This window comes from Chrysemys picta, chromosome 16 (genome assembly GCF_011386835.1).
Source record: "Chrysemys picta bellii isolate R12L10 chromosome 16, ASM1138683v2, whole genome shotgun sequence".
NCBI lineage: Eukaryota > Metazoa > Chordata > Testudines > Emydidae > Chrysemys > Chrysemys picta.
Genome location: NC_088806.1, coordinates 13290453 through 13309425, shown reverse-complemented (window position 1 = coordinate 13309425; position 18973 = coordinate 13290453). Strand labels below are relative to the sequence as shown.

Genomic DNA, 18973 nt, shown 5'->3' with positions numbered 1-18973 from the left:
TTCTATCCCTCCCAGAGGCTCAGTATTTATTCTCTCAGCTCTCTGGTGGTCAAGACTTCTAATGAATGGAACAGACCGCAATAGTCCTGTTCAACACCATTGGACAAGGATCTAAAATGATTGGATCTGCTGGGTCATAAGAATTGCTAGTTGGCTTCCTGGTAGTTCAGAGTGGCCTGTTATCAAGTCCCGATGGCTAAATGTGACTTCAGTTTATTAAAAATTTTCATCTTATTGAATATGTGCCTCAGGAGCAGAGAGAACAATTTCAGGCCCTCATTGCAGAGGGTCAAACAGCTGCCAAGGCATCTCTCCAGGGTTTGTACAATTGTCAGTTGCATATAACGGTCTATGGTTATGGCAATAGTCCTGTGCCAACCTTCCTAGCTGTGGTTTTCAGGCCTCCCGTGGGAGGTACAAAATACTATAGAGGACCTTCATTTTGAGGGCCCTCAAGTTGTTAAGTGACAACCTGTATGGGTCCCACCATTCTCTGAAGAACTAGTGGGTGACACTAAGTTCTCTAGGCAGCTGTATATCTGCAAATAAAGAAAATACATCCGGTTACAGACAGCTCAGCAGTTTTGCCCAGTCCACTACCATCCTATGACAATGGCTGAACTTCCCCTGCACATGCACATGCAGAAGAGACCCAAATTCCCTAAGGAAGGGGTTTCCCCTTCAGCAACCTCCCAGCCAGTGACATCTTCAATGTCTGTTTTGATCCATTGGTTGATGGTGGTAAACTACTTCTTGCTGTGGATCTTATATTGCACTTATTCCCCTCCCGCCATTATGGGGAGTCTCTCTCCTATTACCTATCTTCCTGGGAGCTCATCATTTTGGACAGATGGATCCTAGAAGCAATTTTCACAGGCTTCTCCATCCAGTCCAGCTCCTTACCACCCCATTCCTCTTTAGGGACCCTTCTCACCAAGACTTCTTAAGGCAGGAGGTAAAATTCCTCCTGGCTTTGGTGGAGATTGAAGCTGTCCCATCAGACTTAATTGTGAGAGGATTCTGTTTCATCAGGATAGGATTCTCTTCTTGGTATTTTCTTGTCCAGAAGGCACCCCATGAGGGGTGTGGGGAGCAGACCAATTCTGGACCTCAGGACTTAAAACACCTCCATCTGCTCCTGATCGTTCAGAATATGACCCTAGGACCAATAATTCCCTCTGTCTGGGAGGCTTTATTCCTTGATGTGACGAAGTGGGGGACTGACCCCGAGAGAGAGTGGACCCCCGAGAAGTGCTGTCACACTGAAAGGGGCACCCCCCCACAGACCGCATGGGGCCAAGAGTGGGCACGATCTGTGAGTCCATGACAGTTGAACCTTCAGGATTCTTGTTTCCATGTCGCCATTCATCCCTCACACAAGCAATTCCTATGCTTTGTGGTAGGCAAGGACCACCTTCCCATAAAAAAGTTCTGCACTGCAAAGTGTATCAAGAACCTATTCAACCTCTTTTCTCCTATCCAGGAACTAACACCAGCATGGGACCTCACTCTAGTTATCAACGCTCTGAGGAAACCTCCATTCGAACCTATGGGGAGTTGTTCCCTACTTCATTTGGCCCTTTAGGCCTTATTCCTCGTACCCATTATTTTGGCCAGGAGCGTAAGAGCTTGGAACCTTTTTGGTGGACCCAGTGCTCTACCAAAATAAGATGACTTAGTTCCTAAGTCTTTTCTGAATTGCATGTTAAGCAGGAGATTAATCTACCAGTATTTATGCCAAGCCTCACTCTTATGGAGAAGTGAGCCACCATACACTTGATGTTTAAAGAGCTCTTGGCTTTTACCGTGACAGGAGTAGGCCCTTTTGGGTTTCCCCTAGACTTTTCATCTCTGTTGCAGAAGGAATGAAAGGGGACATCTGATCTGCACCCAGGGGCTGTCCAAATGGGTTGAAGGTTGCATCCTCTCATGCTACGAAGTTTCATTGTTAATCCACCCTCCTCCCCTGAGAGTTACTGCTCATTCCACCAGGACTCACTCTAGCCCCTGTCAAATATATACCCATTTCAGACATTTGCAGAGCAGCCACCTGGTCTTTGTGACCCATGTTTTACCAGCATTATACTCTTTCATGCCTGCCTCCAGGACAGACATGGCCTTTGATGTTGTCCTGTGATCCATCCTGAATCCACTTCCTCGGCACCCTGTTCCCTGATGGGAGTCTGCTGACATGGAGCACCCATAGGGACACTACTCAGGTAATCTCTCCTCTTTCTTTACCTTGTATAGTAACTGGAGTTCTTCCAGACGTATGTCTCCAAGGGTATGCCACTGCCAACATCCTTCCCCTCTGCCTCGGAGCCTGTCTTGAAACATTGGTGGTTGAGAAGAAATTGCACTGGCATTGGGTGCGCCCTCCCTATATATTCTTGAATCAAGGCACGAGGTGTTCAGGGTTCAGATATGGATCCATAGACACTGCTGAGTGAAAACTCCTCTCCGGGCATGTGCATATCCTGATGTGGAGCACACATTGGGGGAGAGGGGGCACCTTTCGAAGAACTCCAGTTACTGTAAAAGGTAAATAACCCGATTTACCTCTCTGCCGGCTGCCCTGGGCACCCAAAACATACTGCCGGGGAGGGTAGCCTGACCGCTCTTATGGCTTCCCTTTGCTTCCCCCATCAGAAAGGCATTTTTCTGCAGGGAAACAAAGAAATCTGTGGGGAACATAAATTATGTGCAGTGGCACAGAATTCTCCCAGGAGTAAAAGTTTCAAAATTCCAACAGACTTGTAGTAGAAACAAACGAATTAACATGACATCGATATTGTTCCTTTAACTGAAAGAATTTAATGTAACAAAATAATTGCACTCCACAGAGCAAGCTATTTTAAACATAAAATAATTATAGTTAAACTTTTTCAGATAATAAATTTTGCATTTAAATTTTATTGTGTACATTCTGAGAATGCTTAAACTTCCAAATATTGTCTAATTCAGGTTGGATGGGCAATGGCCTGAAGGTTTAATGTCTTCAAATAATATTCTGCATTTCAACAGTCCATTGACTTTCAATTATACTGGGACTTACGTCTGTAAGGTGACCAATTCCCTTGGACAAAGAAGTGATCAAAAGACGATCTACATTTTAGGTGAGTTGTTGTTTCTCCCTTCACTTCTTACGCATGCTTTGTTTAAAATACTGTGTCAGAAGTTGGATTAGGTGTCTAGTTGAATGTGTTTTTTAGCCATGTTCTATAACAGGTTACCTAAAACTCAGTCTTTCATTAAAGATCATATAAAACTGGGAAGGACAAATGGAAATAAACCATTACCCTACTAGTATTGCTACTATTTCTAGGGGCTAATATCGTTGTTCCATCATGCATGCTGTCTGTAAATCGTAGTACTTAAAAGGACCAAAGTAGTGTCTGAGATGATGTACTAGCCCTAAGTGCTGGTAAGGAGTTAAATAAAATTGCAGAGTTGGGGGCGGGGGGAAGAAATGTTATAAAACCCAAGCTTAAAACGCTTTCCTGAGGGAGTCTGGTTTTATTCCTTTATCCTCAGCTGAGCTGGTCAGAATAACAGTGACGCTGCTCATACACTCCTATGGAGCAAGCATAATGCTAATTACAAGGGGCAGAAATGGTTAGAGCACCTGGCTCCACCTGCCCCTTCCCGTCTGTGTGGTACTCTCTTGAGGGTGGAGTATTGCTTTTGGCAGACTTTTAGTTAGTATTTAAATCAGGAAAGCACTTATTACAGTGTTTCCGACGGTAAAGAATTTCAGTAGCAGACAGAAGTGCCATGTTACCATAGTACATATTCCTTTGAGTATAGCAGCATATTGAAAGAGTACCAGGGCCTAATGAAGATCATATGCAGTAGCATCAATAGTAGAGCTGAGACCCAACATTATTATATTACCATGATGATGGGGGTAAACTAAATGGAATTATTTAATTTTATCAATAGGGGCAAATGTTTCAATTAACAGGTGGTAGCAGTATTCAGAACATGAAGTATAAATTCATTTTATTCTTTCTAAGTTCTTGAGGGCAAATCTTTATTGGAAGGTCTGAATCCATTCTTATCTCAGTAGCTACTATGCTGGTGGCATTGTAGCTAGTGAAAACTGCTGATTCAGCCTGTAGACCACTGAGAGTGAGTAGTGAAGTAACTGCCTCTTTGGCTAACAGAGCAGAAAAATTATCTTTCTTGGAGGCTGTGAATGGAGAATGAAATTGAGCAAGATGGCACCAAACAATCCACATATAAAACATTGAAGTCATACCCTCTGTATGCCAATTACATACTTGAGCAGGCTTCACTACTTCATAGCAGAGTGGCACATGCTGTATATCTCAGAGCACGTTGACTATAATTGAATGGGACGGGAAGGTGAGCCATGTTGAACTCGGTACAGCTTAATCTGGCTTGGGGAGAATTCAGACAACACTGTCAAAGGTGGAATGTCAATATTTTGAACTAAATTGGTATAAACATTATGCAAAATATTAGTGTTAAAAAACCCTTTGAAAATAACATTTGAAGAAGCTTGTAAGTGTAAGGTCATGCATTTAGGGATTAATAAGAAGAATTTTAGTTATAAGCTGGGGGCGCATCAATTGGAAGTAACAGTGGAGGAGAAGGACCATAGAGTGTTGCTTGATCACAGGCTATGACTATGAGACGTCAGTGTGATACAGTAGAGATAAGAAGGTGTTAGTACCGTTATACAAGGAACTGGTGAGACCTCATGTGGAATACTGTGTGCAGTTCTGGTCTCCCATGTTTAAGAAGGATGAATTCAAACTGGAACAGGCTACTAGGATGATCCAAGGAGTGGAAAACCTGTCTTATGAAAGGAGGCTTTTTTAGCCTAACCAAAAGAAGGCTGAGGGGAAATATGATTGTTCTCTATAATATAAATATTTCAGAGGGATAAATACCAGGGAGGGAGAGGAATTATTTAAGCTCAGTACCAATGTGGACACAAGAACAAATGGATATAAACTTGCCATCAGGAAATTTAGACTTGAAATTAGATGAAGGTTTCTAACCATCAGAGGAGTGAAGTTCTGGAACAGCCTTCCAAGGGCAGTGGCGGGAGGGGGGGAGGAGGAGGGGCAAAAGACACATCTGGCTTCAAGTCTAAGCTTGATAAGTTTATGGAGCGGATGGTATGATGGGACAGCCTAATTTTGGCAATTAATTGATCTTTGACTATTAACGGTAAATATGCTCAATGGCCTGTGATGGGATGTTAGATGGGTGGGATCTGAGTTACTACAGAGAAGTCTTTCCTGGGTATCTGGCTGGTGAGTCTTTCCCATATGCTCAGGGTTTAGCTGATCGCCATATTTGGGGTCAGGAAGGAATTTTCCTCCAGGATAGATTGGTAGAGACCATGGGTGGCTTCCACCTTCCTCTGCAGCGTGGGGCACAGGTCACTTGCTGGAGGATTCTCTGTGCCTTGAAGTCTTTAAACCATGATTTGAGGACTTCAGTAGCTCAGACATAGGTTAGGGGTTTATTACAGGAGTGGGTGGGTGTGATTCGGTGGCCTGCGTTGTGAAGGAGGTTAGCCTAGATGATCATAATGATCCCTTCTGATCTTAAAGTCTATGACTCTAACACAAAGCATCAAATTCCTAGGAAGCTGTGTTAGATTCCAAGTTGGTGATGACATGTCTATTGCAGTTAAGGAGTCCTGAAACTTCCCGTTCTTATTGGCAAAGGAACTGTGAGCAGTAGGAGTGGTCTTGGCTATGACGGTTGCCAGGGCTCTTACGGTGCCGGATCAACCCCAACAGAACAATGCTATTAATAAAAACACTCTCATGTGGGACATGTATACCAAGAGCAGAACCTGTGGACAAAATACCTAGGAAAGTTTGTTACAATCAGTTAGGTAACCATACTACTTCACTGATATTAACATCAGCGTGGATCCCATGAACTGTTCTTCACCCATTTCTTCAATCTTCAGCTACCACGGGCTTCAAGTTATAAGGGACCTGAGGGAGGGTCACGGCCATTCCACTCCCTATACCCTTGCAAAGGAGTATGAGGAGGGACGGAGCACACGTGCAGCCCCCATGGACAGTGTTCATTAAAAAAAAAAGTCATGTACAGTGGGATCTGCACTGACAACCTCTTAAAACCCCAACAAAAAGCAAACCCCCAGTTATTGTAGGATAAGTTAAGTTACTTGTAGTTCAGAAACTTTTCTACCCAAGCTAAATTCTTCCAACAGATCCTGGGAAATGGCTGTCCCATCATTTTGTTCCAGTCTTTAGCAATACATTTGAAGAGGCAGTGGTATAGATAGGCATTCCTAGAGCTCTAAAGATATTTCAAGTGTACACACTATAGTTGTATTGTGAAGCCCAAAGGCCCCGGCATTTTGATTGAAGTGTGATATACAGAGTTCCTGTAGGCAAAAGGATAAACATTTGTAGTTGGCATGTCTGGTGGTGTCTGGAACATGATTCATGGAATGAAACCAGACTTCCTGTACAAGGACATCGGGTGACATTGTGGGAAGTGAGCATCTGAGCTTCAGCTGCGGAAGATCTGAAAAGTAAGTTTTGATTACATTGGAGGCATCCTTTGGTAGGAAGATGCAATTGGGTTAGTGCCTAGATAATTCCTTAAACTATATAAAACTTTTGCTTTATATCGTGGGTAGGAGGGACTTGTGCTTCTTCCTATTCTATTGTAATAATTTAAAAATTTGCTTTGCTTCTCGCCCACCATCCCATTTCTTTGAATCATTGCTTACTACCTTTCTTTTTGTTATGAAGAGAGAAGCTATGCAGCAGAATGAGAAATTAGTGTTACATGATTTTCCTTCTGTTAGCAGCTTGTCTCCTTATTCAGCCCACCCTGATAGTCTAATAAGAAATGGATTTTTTTCTCAAGAGACTTAACTTTAATTACCTTAAGGTTACCATCTGATTGCTGTTACTGTGTTGCTAGAGTGTTCCTACAGCTCTGGTAGAAATCTTCTAGTGACTTGAGTTGAAGGGTGCAGCTTAATCCTGGAGTCTAAAGCAACAACTTTGGATCATTTTAGAATTCCACAGGTGAGAGGCATTATCTATTTATTTTAAATAAAGAGAGATGCTGCGAACAGAAAATGAGGGCAGAAATTTCTCATTCTTGAAAGACAAATTACATATTGAACAGAAACGGTAATACTCCATTGTAAGCATTCAGTTGAAGGGTGCTTATTTGGGGTTCCAGGCTGTAAACTAGGAGAAGCACAAGTAAGTGATGTGACAAAGTTCCTCCTCTATCTTGGTGGGTCTTGTGCTTATTGGCGGATTTTCTTGCCTCAGAGATTCACCATGTGGGTTGGGGAACAGCCCAGAGACTTTCCCCTTTGGAAGAACCCACAGTCCAGGTCAATTGGGAGGTTTGGGGGGAACCTGGGCCCGCCCTCTATTCCGGGTTCCATCCCAGGGCCCTGTGGACTGCAGCTGTCTATAGTGCCTCCTGTAACAGCTGCATGACAGCTACAACTCCCTGGGCTACTTCCCCATGGCCTCCTCCAAACACCTTCCTTATTTTCACAACAGGACCTTCCTCCTGGTATCTGATAATGCTTGTGCTCCTCAGTCCTCCAGCAGCACACCCTCTCACTCTCAGCTCCTTGTGCCTCTTGCTCCCAGCACCTCACACTCCCACCCCAAACTGAAGTGAGCTCCTTTTTAAAACCCAGGTGCCCTGATTAGCCTGCCTTAATTGATTCTATCAGCTTCTTCTTAATTGGCTCCAGGTGTCCTAATTAGCCTGCCTGCCTTAACTGGTTCTAGCAGGTTCCTGATTACTCTAGTGCAGCCCCTTCTCTGGTCACTCAGGGAACAGAAAACTACCCATCCAGTGACCAGTATATTTCCCCTCTTCCAGATTCCTGTACTCCACTGGTCTGGGTCTGTCAGATATCCCTCCCCCCTGCTCAACGCCAAGGGGTTGGGCAGTTTGGGACGTGACAAGCCATCGGCGTTGCCATGACGCCTCCCTGCTCTGTGTTGCACACAGAACTGGAAAGGTTGGAGGGATAAGAACCATCTGGTCACCCTTGTGTTCTTCTCCTTGTTCCACTGCATCCATTGAAGAGGGGCATGGTCGGTCACAAGGACAAATCTGCGCCCGAGCAGGTAGTAGCGCAATGTTTCCATGGCCCATTTTACAGCAAGGCATTCTCTCTCCACTACTGCATATTTTTGTTCCCTTGGAAGGAGTTTCCAACTGAGGTATAGAATTGGGTGTTCCTTCTCCCCGACCATCTGTGATAGAATGGCCCCCAACCCTACTTCCGATGCATCTGTCTGCGGGATAAACTCCTTGGTGAAATCAGGGGCTATCAGTACGGGATTATTGCAGAGGGCAGTCCGTAGGTCTGTGATGCTTCCTCTGCTGCGTCAGATCATCTCACCAGATCAGATCCACGGGCTTTCACTAGGTCTGTCAAGGGGCTTGCCCTTGTGGCAAAGTGGGGGATAAATCATCGGTAATACCCCACCACACCTAGGAACGCCCGGACTTGTTTCTTGCGACTTGGTCGGGGCCAATTTTGGATGGCCTCTAACTTGTTCACTTGGGGTTTTACCAGACCTTTTCCCACAATGTAGCCAAGATATTTGGCCTCGATAAACCCTACAGCGCACTTGGCAGGGTTTTCTGTAAGGCCAGCTCGCCTGAAGGTATCAAGGACTGCCTCCACCTTCTCCAGGTGAGTTTCCCAGTCTGGGGTATGAATGACCACATCGTCCAAGTAGGCAGCAGCATAACTGTTATGCGGGCATAATAGCTTGTCCATGAGGCGCTGGAAGGTAGCTAGGGCCCCATGTAGTCCAAAAGGGAGGACAGTATATTGAAAAAGACCCTCTGATGTAGAGAACGCAGTCTTTTCCTTTGCATCTTCTGCAAGGGGAATCTGCCAGTACCCCTTTGTCAAGTCTAGGGTAGTCAAGTACCGGGCGTTACCCAGACGGTCCACTAGCTCATCTATGCGAGGTATGGGGTACGTGTCGAACTGGGATACTTCGTTTAGTCGCTGGAAGTCTTGCAAAATCTTGTGGTGCCATCAGGTTTGGGCATCAGCACGATTGGGCTGGACCACTTTCTGTGGGATTCTTTGATGATCCCCAACTCCAGCATTTTTTTTTGCTTCTGCTTTTATTTGCTCCCTTTTTGCTGCTGGCACCCGATAGGGCCTCATTGTTACTCTGGCCCCAGGGTTCATGACGACGTGGTGATACGTCTTGGTTGTTTGACCCGGTTTTGTCGAGAACACATCTTGGTTCTGGAAGATCATCTCAGACACCTCATTCTTCTGGTCTGCTGTTAAATCGGGAGACACTCTCAGCTGTTTGGAAGGCATGTTTTCCTGAGTTAGGTCTTTTTGGACCATTGTGCATGCCTCTTGTGCATGCCATGGTTTCAGAATGTTAACGTGATAAATCTGTTCTTGTTTTCTGCGTCCTGGCTGCCGCACCTTGTAGGTTACTTCTCCCACGGGTTCAACCACCTCATAGGACCCCTGCCATTGGGCCAGAAGCTTGCTTTCTGCCGTGGGTACCAACACCATAACCCGATCCCCTGGTTGGAACTGTCGCACTTTTGCCTGGCGATTGTAATGGGTTCACTGGGCCTCCTGGGCCTTCTCCAAATGTTCCCGTACAATAGGGGTAACCCGGGCTATCCGGTCTCGCATCTGCATTACATGCTCTATTATATTTCTCCCCTCATTGGGTTCCTCTTCCCAAAACTCTTTGGCAATATCTAGTATGCCACGGGGGTGACACCCGTATTATAACTCAAAGGGGGAAAACCCAGTTGAGGCCTGTGGTACCTCCCGGATAGCGAACATAAGGTAGGATAGTAGGGTGTCCCAATCCTTCCCATCCCGACTTACCACCTTCCTTATCATAGCCTTGAGGGTTCGGTTAAACCTTTCTACCAACCCATCAGTCTGTGGATGGTAGACCGAAGTTCTCAGGGTATGTATATGGAGCTGCGTACAGAGGTCCTTCATTAGCTTCGACATAAATGGGGTTCCTTGGTCGGTTAATATCTCCTTCGGTAGCCCCATTCGGGCAAAGATCTCCACCAGCTCTTTGGTTATAGTTTTAGAGGCCGTGTTCTGCAGGGGGACAGCTTCTGGGTAGCAAGTAGCATAGTCCAAAACAACAAGTATATATTGGTGGCCCCGAGCCGTCTTCTCCAGGGGTCCCACTAAGTCCATGGCTATTCACTCGAAGGGGACCTCTATGATGGGAAGGGATACTAAAGGTGCCCTCAAGTGGGGACGGGGACTGTGTAGCTGACACTCTGGGCAGGAGGCACAGTACCTCCGCACTTCTTCATGTACTCCGGGCCAGAAGAACCGTCGTAGGACTCGTGCCAGGGTCTTCTCTACCCCTAAATGCCCCCCAAAAAGATGACTATGAGCAAGACTTAATACAGCTTTCTGGTGTTTTTGAGGTACTAGGATCTGCTGTACCTTCTGCCCCTGTACTGGTGCAACCCGGTATAAGAGATCCTTCTTCATTACGAAGTAGGGTCCTGGTCCCTGGGTTTTTCCTTCCACAGGGACCCCATCTATTTCAGTCACCTCCTTCCTAATGTTGTCATACCTTGGGTCTTCTGTCTGGTCCCATCCAAAATTTCCTCTCCCGGGGCTAATCTGCACAAGATCTAGGGGCCCAGTCTCTGTTGCCTCTACTGGTTCAGAAGCATTAGGGTGGGGGTCAGACTCAGGTGCTTCTCCCTCCTGCGTGGCCTCCTTTTCAGCTGCACAGGTTTGCCTACCTACAAGAGTGACCCTCTGGCTTTGGGTCAGTATTCGGGTTCCCAAGGCCTTAGCTGCCCTTCTTTCCCTTTTTGTCTTTCTACCCTGTCTGGGAGTGGAGAACAAATCTGGGAATATTTCAGAGAAGATTGGGGGTTGACAGTTTGCTGTGGATGCCTCATCAATTTTAGGGTCCCCATCTTTCTCCAATCCCCCTACTGGGAGTAAGTTTCCAAACCCTGGGAAGTCCCTCCCTAGGAGCACCAGGTATGGGGGTTTAGGGACTACACCTGCTGCTACCTCAATAGTGTTCCCTTGGATCTCGATTTTTACTGGGATGGTGGGGTAGTAACTAACTGTCCCATGGACACATGTTATCCCCGTATGTTTAGCCTGAAGCAGCTGACTACACTTCACGAGCTTCCCTGAGATAAGCGTGATAGCACTCCCCGAATCAACCAGTGCTGTGGTCTCTACCCCATTTAGTTTCACTAGTCTGGTATACATATGTGGGATTAGTGAGACCCCCACAAGGTGGATTAGGGAGCATGGATCTGCCCAGTTCCCCAGGTTACACTTCATAGGCTCCTCAGCATTGGGACACTGTGCAGCTATGTGTCCCCACTCCCCGCAGGCATAACATCTGTATGGAGCCCTAGGCGTTACCCAGTCTCTTGGTTTGGGCAGTCTAACATCACAATCCTCTTCTCCCTCAGTGCTCCGATTCTTTGTGGCCTCTAATGGGCCTTCACCCTCTCTCTTTTCCCACCTGGGCCCTCCTGGTGGCCCAGTCACCCAAACTTTAGGGCTTGGTGCTGCTAGTTTAACCCGGGGTGCCTCTTCCTTAACTGGTCGGGTCAGCTCCCTCGCTGCCCTTCACGTCTCTCAGGGCAACAACCTCATCATAGGTGGATGGTTCGTTCTGCCTTACCCAGGCACGAAGGTCTGGTGGTAGTCCCCTCATGTATCGATCGATGACCAGAACCGCTAGTATCTCTTCCGGACTCCGGGACTCTGTTTGCAACCACTTTCGTGCGAGATGGATGAGGTCATACAATTGGGACCGCGGGGTTTTGTCTTCCTGGTACCTCCAACCGTGATACTGCTGGGCCCGCACTGCTGTCGTTACCCCAGATCTGGCCAGGATCTCTGCTTTCAGCTGGGGGTAGTCTGCCGCAGCCTCTTCAGGCAGATCATGGTAGGCCTTCTGGGCCTCCCCACACAGGAATGGGACAAGGATGCCAGACCACTGATCTCGAGGCCAGGCCTCCCGTAGGGCTGTCCTCTCAAAGGCCAGAAGGTATGCCTCTACATCATCCTCCCGTGTCATTTTCTGCAACCAATGGCTGACCCGTATGAGCCACGTCCCATCATGGCCGCGATTCAGCTCTGTAAGGGACTTTACCTGGTTTACCAGTTCCCGCAACATAGCTCGGTCTTGAGCAGCCTGGTCCATCAGCAGGCGATTAGTCTCTTGCTGCAGCCGCACTGCCTCCTATTGGGCGGCTGCCTGGACACGGGTAGCCTCCTGCTGGGCCACCGTAGCTTGTATCAGTGCCCGCACTACGTCATCCATTGTGGTGAAAAAAAATAAACCCTCTCCTTTTTTTGTTTGTTTTTTGTTTAAATCACCCTCCTTCTTCCGCCGCGCTGTGCACCCCAAGATCCCACTCTTAACACCAGTGTGACAAAGTTCTTCCTCTATCTTGGTGGGTTCTGTGCTTCTTGGCGGATTTTCTTGCCTCAGAGATTCACCATGTGGGTTGGGGAACAGCCCAGAGACCTTCCCCTCTGGGAGAACCCACAGTCCAGGTCAATTGGGAGGTTTGGGGGGAACCCGGGCCCGCCCTCTATTCCGGGTTCCAGCCTAGGGCCCTGTGGTCTGCAGCTGTCTATAGTGCCTCCTGTAACAGCTGCAAGACAGCTACAACTCCCTGGGCTACTTCCCCATGGCCTCCTCCAAACACCTTCCTTATTCTCACAACAGGTCCTTCCTCCTGGTATCTGATAACGCTTGTGCTCCTCAGTCCTCCAGCAGCACACCCTCTCACTCTCAGCTCCTTGTGCCTCTTGCTCCCAGCACCTCACACTCCCACCCCAAACTGAAGTGAGCTCCTTTTTAAAACCCAGGTGCCCTGATTAGCCTGCCTTAATTGATTCTAGCAGCTTCTTCTTAATTGGCTCCAGGTGTCCTAATTAGCCTGCCTGCCTTAACTGGTTCTAGCAGGTTCCTGATTACTCTAGTGCAGCCCCTTCTCTGGTCACTCAGGGAACAGAAAACTACTCATCCAGTGACCAGTATATTTGCCCTCTACCAGACTCCTGTACCCCTCTGGTCTGGGTCTGTCACAGTGGGTTAAGGCAGATCATTAGCTTTATACAAAATTAACTGTATTACTTCATTAGTTAGCATGTGCTGAAATAGAAATAAAAGTTAAGGAAGCTCTTAGGCCAGCAGTTCTCAACCAGGGGTATGCGTACCACTGGAGGTATGTAGAGGTCTTTCAGGAGGTACATCAGCTCATCCAGATATTTGCCTAGTTTTACAACAGGCTACACAAAGCGCACTTAGCAAAGTCAGTACAGACTAAAATTTCATACAGACAGTGACTTGTTTATGCTGCTCTATATACTTTACACTGAAATGCAAGTACAATATTTATATTCCAACTGGTTTATTTTATAATTGTATGGTAAAAATGAAAAAGCAAACACTTACTCCATAAGTGTGCTGTGGCACTTGCAATTTTATGTCTGATTTTTGCAGGCAGTTAGTTTTGCAGTTAAGTGAAACTTAGGGTACTCAAGACAAATCAGACCCTTGAAAGGAGTACAGTTGTCTGGAAGGATTGAGAGCCACTGTCTTAAGCCAAATTTGTCAAAATGGACTAATTATTTTGTGTGCCTCAATTTTCAGGTGCCCAATATGAAACACTGTTTCACTGGGTTGGGTATGAGATGTCTGCAGTTCGCTAACAACAACAACAACAAAAAACAGTAGTGTTTACTTGCTTCTGGAAGTTTTGTCCTTGAGCTCTTACAGCAGCAACAGTGGAGTTATTCTGGCCTCAACATTTGGTAGTTGAGGGAGGAAGGAGCAGGGGGAACGGGGTTGTTCCTTTATTTCAGAAAAAGTTAAATTTACAAGGACATTTAAGACAGAGTTCAATTTTAGAAAATACTAGAGAAGCTTTAATAGCTGTTGCTTGTTAAGCGTATGAATTGTCAGGTTTCCAAAATAAGTAGCTCCTAGATAAAAGTAGATACAAAATACAAGTATTCTGGATTATGTTTTCTTGAGACTTGAACACACACAAATGAAAACTGAGGCAATAATCCCATTTTATTGATACTTTAAGATAGCTACATCGTGCAATCCTTTTAGACATTCAGGTTGTGGAATATAACATAAACTTGTCTACAGTATTACATATTCAAATTAATCTTACTAGTTCAGGTTTTCAACTAACCATATTTTATAGATCCCTTAACACTATATAAATCAATTAGCAAAAAATCTGCAGTTGACACTGGTTTTACTTCATGGCAAGTGGAAAATGCTTTCCAAGAAGCAAGCATTGCTTACTTGTGAACACAAATGGAAGAGTTTAAAGGATGAAACTTCAGAAAACAATTCTCTCCGGTCAGGAGAACTAAGGAAGGATTATAGCACTATCTTTTATTTCTTAAAGACTTGAGTTTGCCCCCATTACCTGGTTCTGATGCCATCTGAAGTGTTGTAGATATGAATGTAACCTTTATTTCTTTAATAGAACAAACAGTTGTGCCAGCCTTGATTTGGGAAAAAAAGAATTGATTTCAGTCTCTGCCTTAAATCGAAGGATGATGATGATCCTGGTAAATTGGGGTTGTTAAAACCTCTATCCTTTTTCCTTTATAGGATGAAACAAATTTTTTTCACTTCAGGTTGAACTTCTGGATCACTAAAATCATAATCTGAATTCCTTTTGTTCATTACACTGCTGACATCATTCTCTTAAAAGGAAATTAATAACCAAAGAACTGCACAACATAATTTAACCTGGGAGTCCTTCACCGTTCCCCACTTAAGCTGTTGAGGTTCTGTTAACACAGTCAACGTTTTGGGGAGAATAATTAAAATCAATAACTTACTTTTTGCTAACTTAGCACACAATGTATAGTTTTTCATTCTTTACGAGTTTGCTTCAATGCACTGAACAATTTTAATATTTAATAAAACTTGAAGTAAAAAGTGAAGATACTGTTTGTCCTTCGGCTGTATTATTCTTATCTTTGGCTGAGAAATTGGTTAGTGGTTTGTTTTATTTTGGTTCTGGTGTTTTGTGGTAGATAATATCCTCCATGGATGAGATAAAACTGGTTGGAAATAGTAAACTATAAAATGTACATAAACTGAAAGGAACTTCTCCATTCTGTCAGAAGAATTAATGGTTTTTTAAAATTTGACTGATTGCTTTTGTGCTACAAAAGCAGTTCCCCACTCTGCTTATCGTATAGCCCAAAATGAATACACAGAAGCCAATTCAGAATTAGTTGAAAAACTATCATCTGTATTGCAAAAGTACTTTATAATTGCTCAAACTTCTTAGAAATGTAAGAATGAAAAACTATTGTCTGTTAGTAGAGAACAACATATTTACATGTTCATCAACTTGGCTTTCTTATAAACCCTCTACTGATTTAGCTTGCATTGACATTCTTTGCCTTTTCTGTGTCTTGTCTACCCCATTCCTCTTTCCATTAGATCCTACTACTACTACTACACGACCACCCACGGTCCCATGGCATCCTTCGACTGACGGCATCAGAGGTTTAGCAACAGAACCAAAACTAATGCATTTTCCAACATCAACCTTGTCTTCCAGCATTGCTGGCAATTGGGGTACCATCATCACTAGTGCAGTGGGTGGGACTCTCTTTCTGATACTTGTAAGTGTTTTGGTTGGAACTATCTGCTATAGGAGAAGACGGATGGTGCGTCGTTACTACTTTGCTAGGAACTACATTCTACCATCAGATATGCAAGAAATGTCTCAAATAGATGTTCTCCAATCAGATGATGTGGACTCTTATCCTGACAGTATAAAAAAAGAATAAAACATCCAGTGAACAGTTTAATAGCAAAAGATTATTTAGAAGACCCAGACAATCCAGAATGGAACAATGTAGACAGTATTAACGGATCCCAAGAACGGTATGAAAGACCAATGGATTATTATGAAGGAGGAACACTGGGAATGCAGTACATGGGTGGTAAATGTTATGATGACAATGAAGAAGACTTTGTGTCACATGTAGATGTCTCAGTAATATCCCAGAAGGAGCGACATGTGTAGTAACCACTGATACAGTTCCATTCATTAGTTGATCACTTTCAGGTTGTTTATATTTTTACTTGAGGAAAAACAAGCTTTTTGAAGTTGATTTTCAAGCTTTTGATATTGTAAAAATCTGGGTTAAATGTATCTGAGCTGCTTTATGATTTTTCAATGCTGTACTACTGTCTTTGAAAATATTGGAATGTTGATACATTTTGCTTTATTCGTCTACTGCACATGTAAGAACCAAGTGCTAATTAAGTTACCATACAACAATGTTAGAGTGAAAAAGCAGCTCTCTTGGCTTTGTGATTTAAAAACAGTTTACCTGAGACTATGATCAAGTATGATCAAGCACATGTTTTTTTTATATATATATACACATTTTAGACAAAAAACGAGTGAATTCGTCTCAAAGCTGAAGTTAATCTAAGGTAAATTCAATTCTTAAAAGTAATTTTTACTATAAAAAAACATGGATTTGCTTAAATCTGTTTTTTTCAAAGGTATGTTTTACTTTTCTACACAAAAATGAATACCTCTTTGTTTTAATGAGCCTTCCTGTAATGCATAGTTAGTGGTAACTTTTTTTTAAAGAAAACATGTTGCATTGAAAAAGTTAGAATTCTCAATGAAGGCGTTTTAGAGGAATAACAATGAATATATGGAAAGTTTTGTCTTGTAGCTGATTTTTGAGAACCATTTTTTTACATTACAGTTCATTTCCAAAAAGTATTATTATAGTCTATGTACAGGATTAGTCAGTTATAGTCCTGGAATTCACATGAGATCAAAACCGGATTCTTGAACTTAAGAAGAGAATTGTCAACTAGAAATAAGATGATGCCAGGAAAGTTTTTACTGGGGATTGGGAAATACAAGGTTAGGTCTCATTTCAGATACAAATTCTAAGTGTATGGGGAAAACAGATGGAGTTAATGTAGCTAAGATATATAAGTTTAAGATTTTAGCAGAATACAGCATAACATGGTGTGCAGAACATAAAAGGTAAAGGGAACATTTTTACAGTGCTCTGTGATTACATCATTGCTTTTAAGAGTTGAGCATACTTTAAAAAAGCATATTTATGAAAAGGGGTTAATGTAAATAAGTGCTGTTTAAAATAAAGCAAGTAGGGAAATAAATATTGCTATTTGATGCTGTTGAAAAATAATTTGTACAAGAATCCCCAGGATTCCCAGAACAGCAGTTGTATGTATTACTCAGTTGGGTTTGTTTGTATTGCATTGGTTTGCTTTGTTGCAAATAAACAAGTGGAACTGTTGACTAAAACAGTAAGCAGTCTTGTAGCTAGGAGAAGCAGATGGTTACAAGAAATGAAATTGCATGCTTGGAAGTCAATTTCAAGAGCTGGAACAACCTTGCCTCTCCTTCAGTAGTAGGTTCACTACCTCATCTTTGCAAATGAATAGAACGGAATCTGAATGAAATTAATTCAGGTAATCCAGTTTGATGGCAGTTAAATTGTAAAAATTAGAGGTGATAAATAGTTCTGTGGTGAAATCCTATTTTAAGGTCTCAACTTGACATGCATTCATGAGTTAAACTCTTACCCAGGAAAACTTGTCTTAATGTTGAAGTCCAGAAATGAAAAAAACTTGGCCAGGGGCAGAGGGAAATATTGTCACACAAATAAAAATTTAACAAGCTTGGACCAGAATTTTAAGGAAGCTTAATGACTACTTTTTTGAATGTTTCCTTTAGTAGTAAAAGCACTGCAAAATGACAGTATTTAGAGCTTTACAACAAATACAGTATTTGTATTAGACTTTTGACAGTTTGTGATTCCAAATGACTGAATGTCTTACATGGTTATTAATACTTGCAAATAAAAATAGGCATTTATCTAACAAACAATTCCTGAGTGGAGGTTTTCATTCTCTTAAGTGTTAGTGATGTCACTAACGGTAGCAATAAAAGGAAAGTAGCTCCCTGCTATATGTGTTAGTAAGGTACCTTGTAATCACCTAGAAAAATTATGCTCATCTTAAGCCTTGGCAAAAATAAGATGGAGTAATGACAGGGCCAGGAGGGTCATAGTTTCGAGCCACCAAGCTGCAAAGTCCCCAGTAATGTTTGTCTGAAGCGGTGTATGACTGTATCCATTTGAGCAGTGTCCAACAGCTTTGGGAGCTGCTTCATCAGAAGGCATTTTCTATCTGTGTGTAAGGATCTGTAGACTTCCATTCTTCTCATGTATACCACTGATCCTTCTGGCCAAAGGAGTGAAGAGCCTAGATGCCAACTCAGCTGTTTGCTCCCCCACGTCACAATGAAGAAAACAGATCAATTGTGTACACTTCTGGCTTGGAGGGGGATAGTTCCATTGCACCCTTCCCAGAGTGAGTAACCTTCTTGTACACATAGAGACACTTGCATAGTCTACTAAGGACCATTGTGCTAGCCAGAGTGACCACAGGTGCATGGGATTCTTCCATCCTAAGTGCAAGACTCTGTACTTGTCCTTGTTGAACTTCATCAGATTTCTTTTGGCCCAATCCTCCAATTTGTCTAGGTTACTCTGGATCTTATCCCTACCCTCCAGCATATCTACCTCTTCTCCCCAGCTTAGTGTCATCTGCAGACTTGCTGAGGGCGCAATCCATCCCATCATCCAGATCATTAATAAAGAAGATAGTATGCTTTTACAGATGATTTATAGAGCTGAGGTGGAAGAAAACAGAGCATGAGGCTGACCATGAATGAGTTTGGAAGCTACATGAATCTCTGGGGTAGTACCAGGCAGGGTCAGGGCATGCATCCCTTCATATGTTGATGGAAGGTTTGTATGTGTGGAGTGCTAAAGTATTTTTGTCCATCCTAGTGACATGGCCAAAAGGGCATGCAACATCGCTTTTGG

The 18973-nt window shown here is 43.7% G+C and overlaps 2 protein-coding genes across 2 annotated transcripts in view; both read left to right on the top strand.

The window, feature by feature from the left end:
• Positions 1–17970, top strand: part of LOC112058664 (nectin-3-like) — a 79698-nt gene extending 61728 nt beyond the window's left edge. The window contains 3 exon segments of the mRNA XM_024112895.3: positions 2965–3116; positions 15519–15866; positions 15869–17970. Of these exon segments, the coding sequence (XP_023968663.3) occupies positions 2965–3116; positions 15519–15866; positions 15869–16110 (742 nt within the window). The 3' untranslated portion in view covers positions 16111–17970.
• LOC135976036 (nascent polypeptide-associated complex subunit alpha, muscle-specific form-like) overlaps positions 1–18973 on the top strand; it is a 1165876-nt gene that overhangs the window by 508435 nt on the left and 638468 nt on the right. The window lies entirely within an intron of this gene.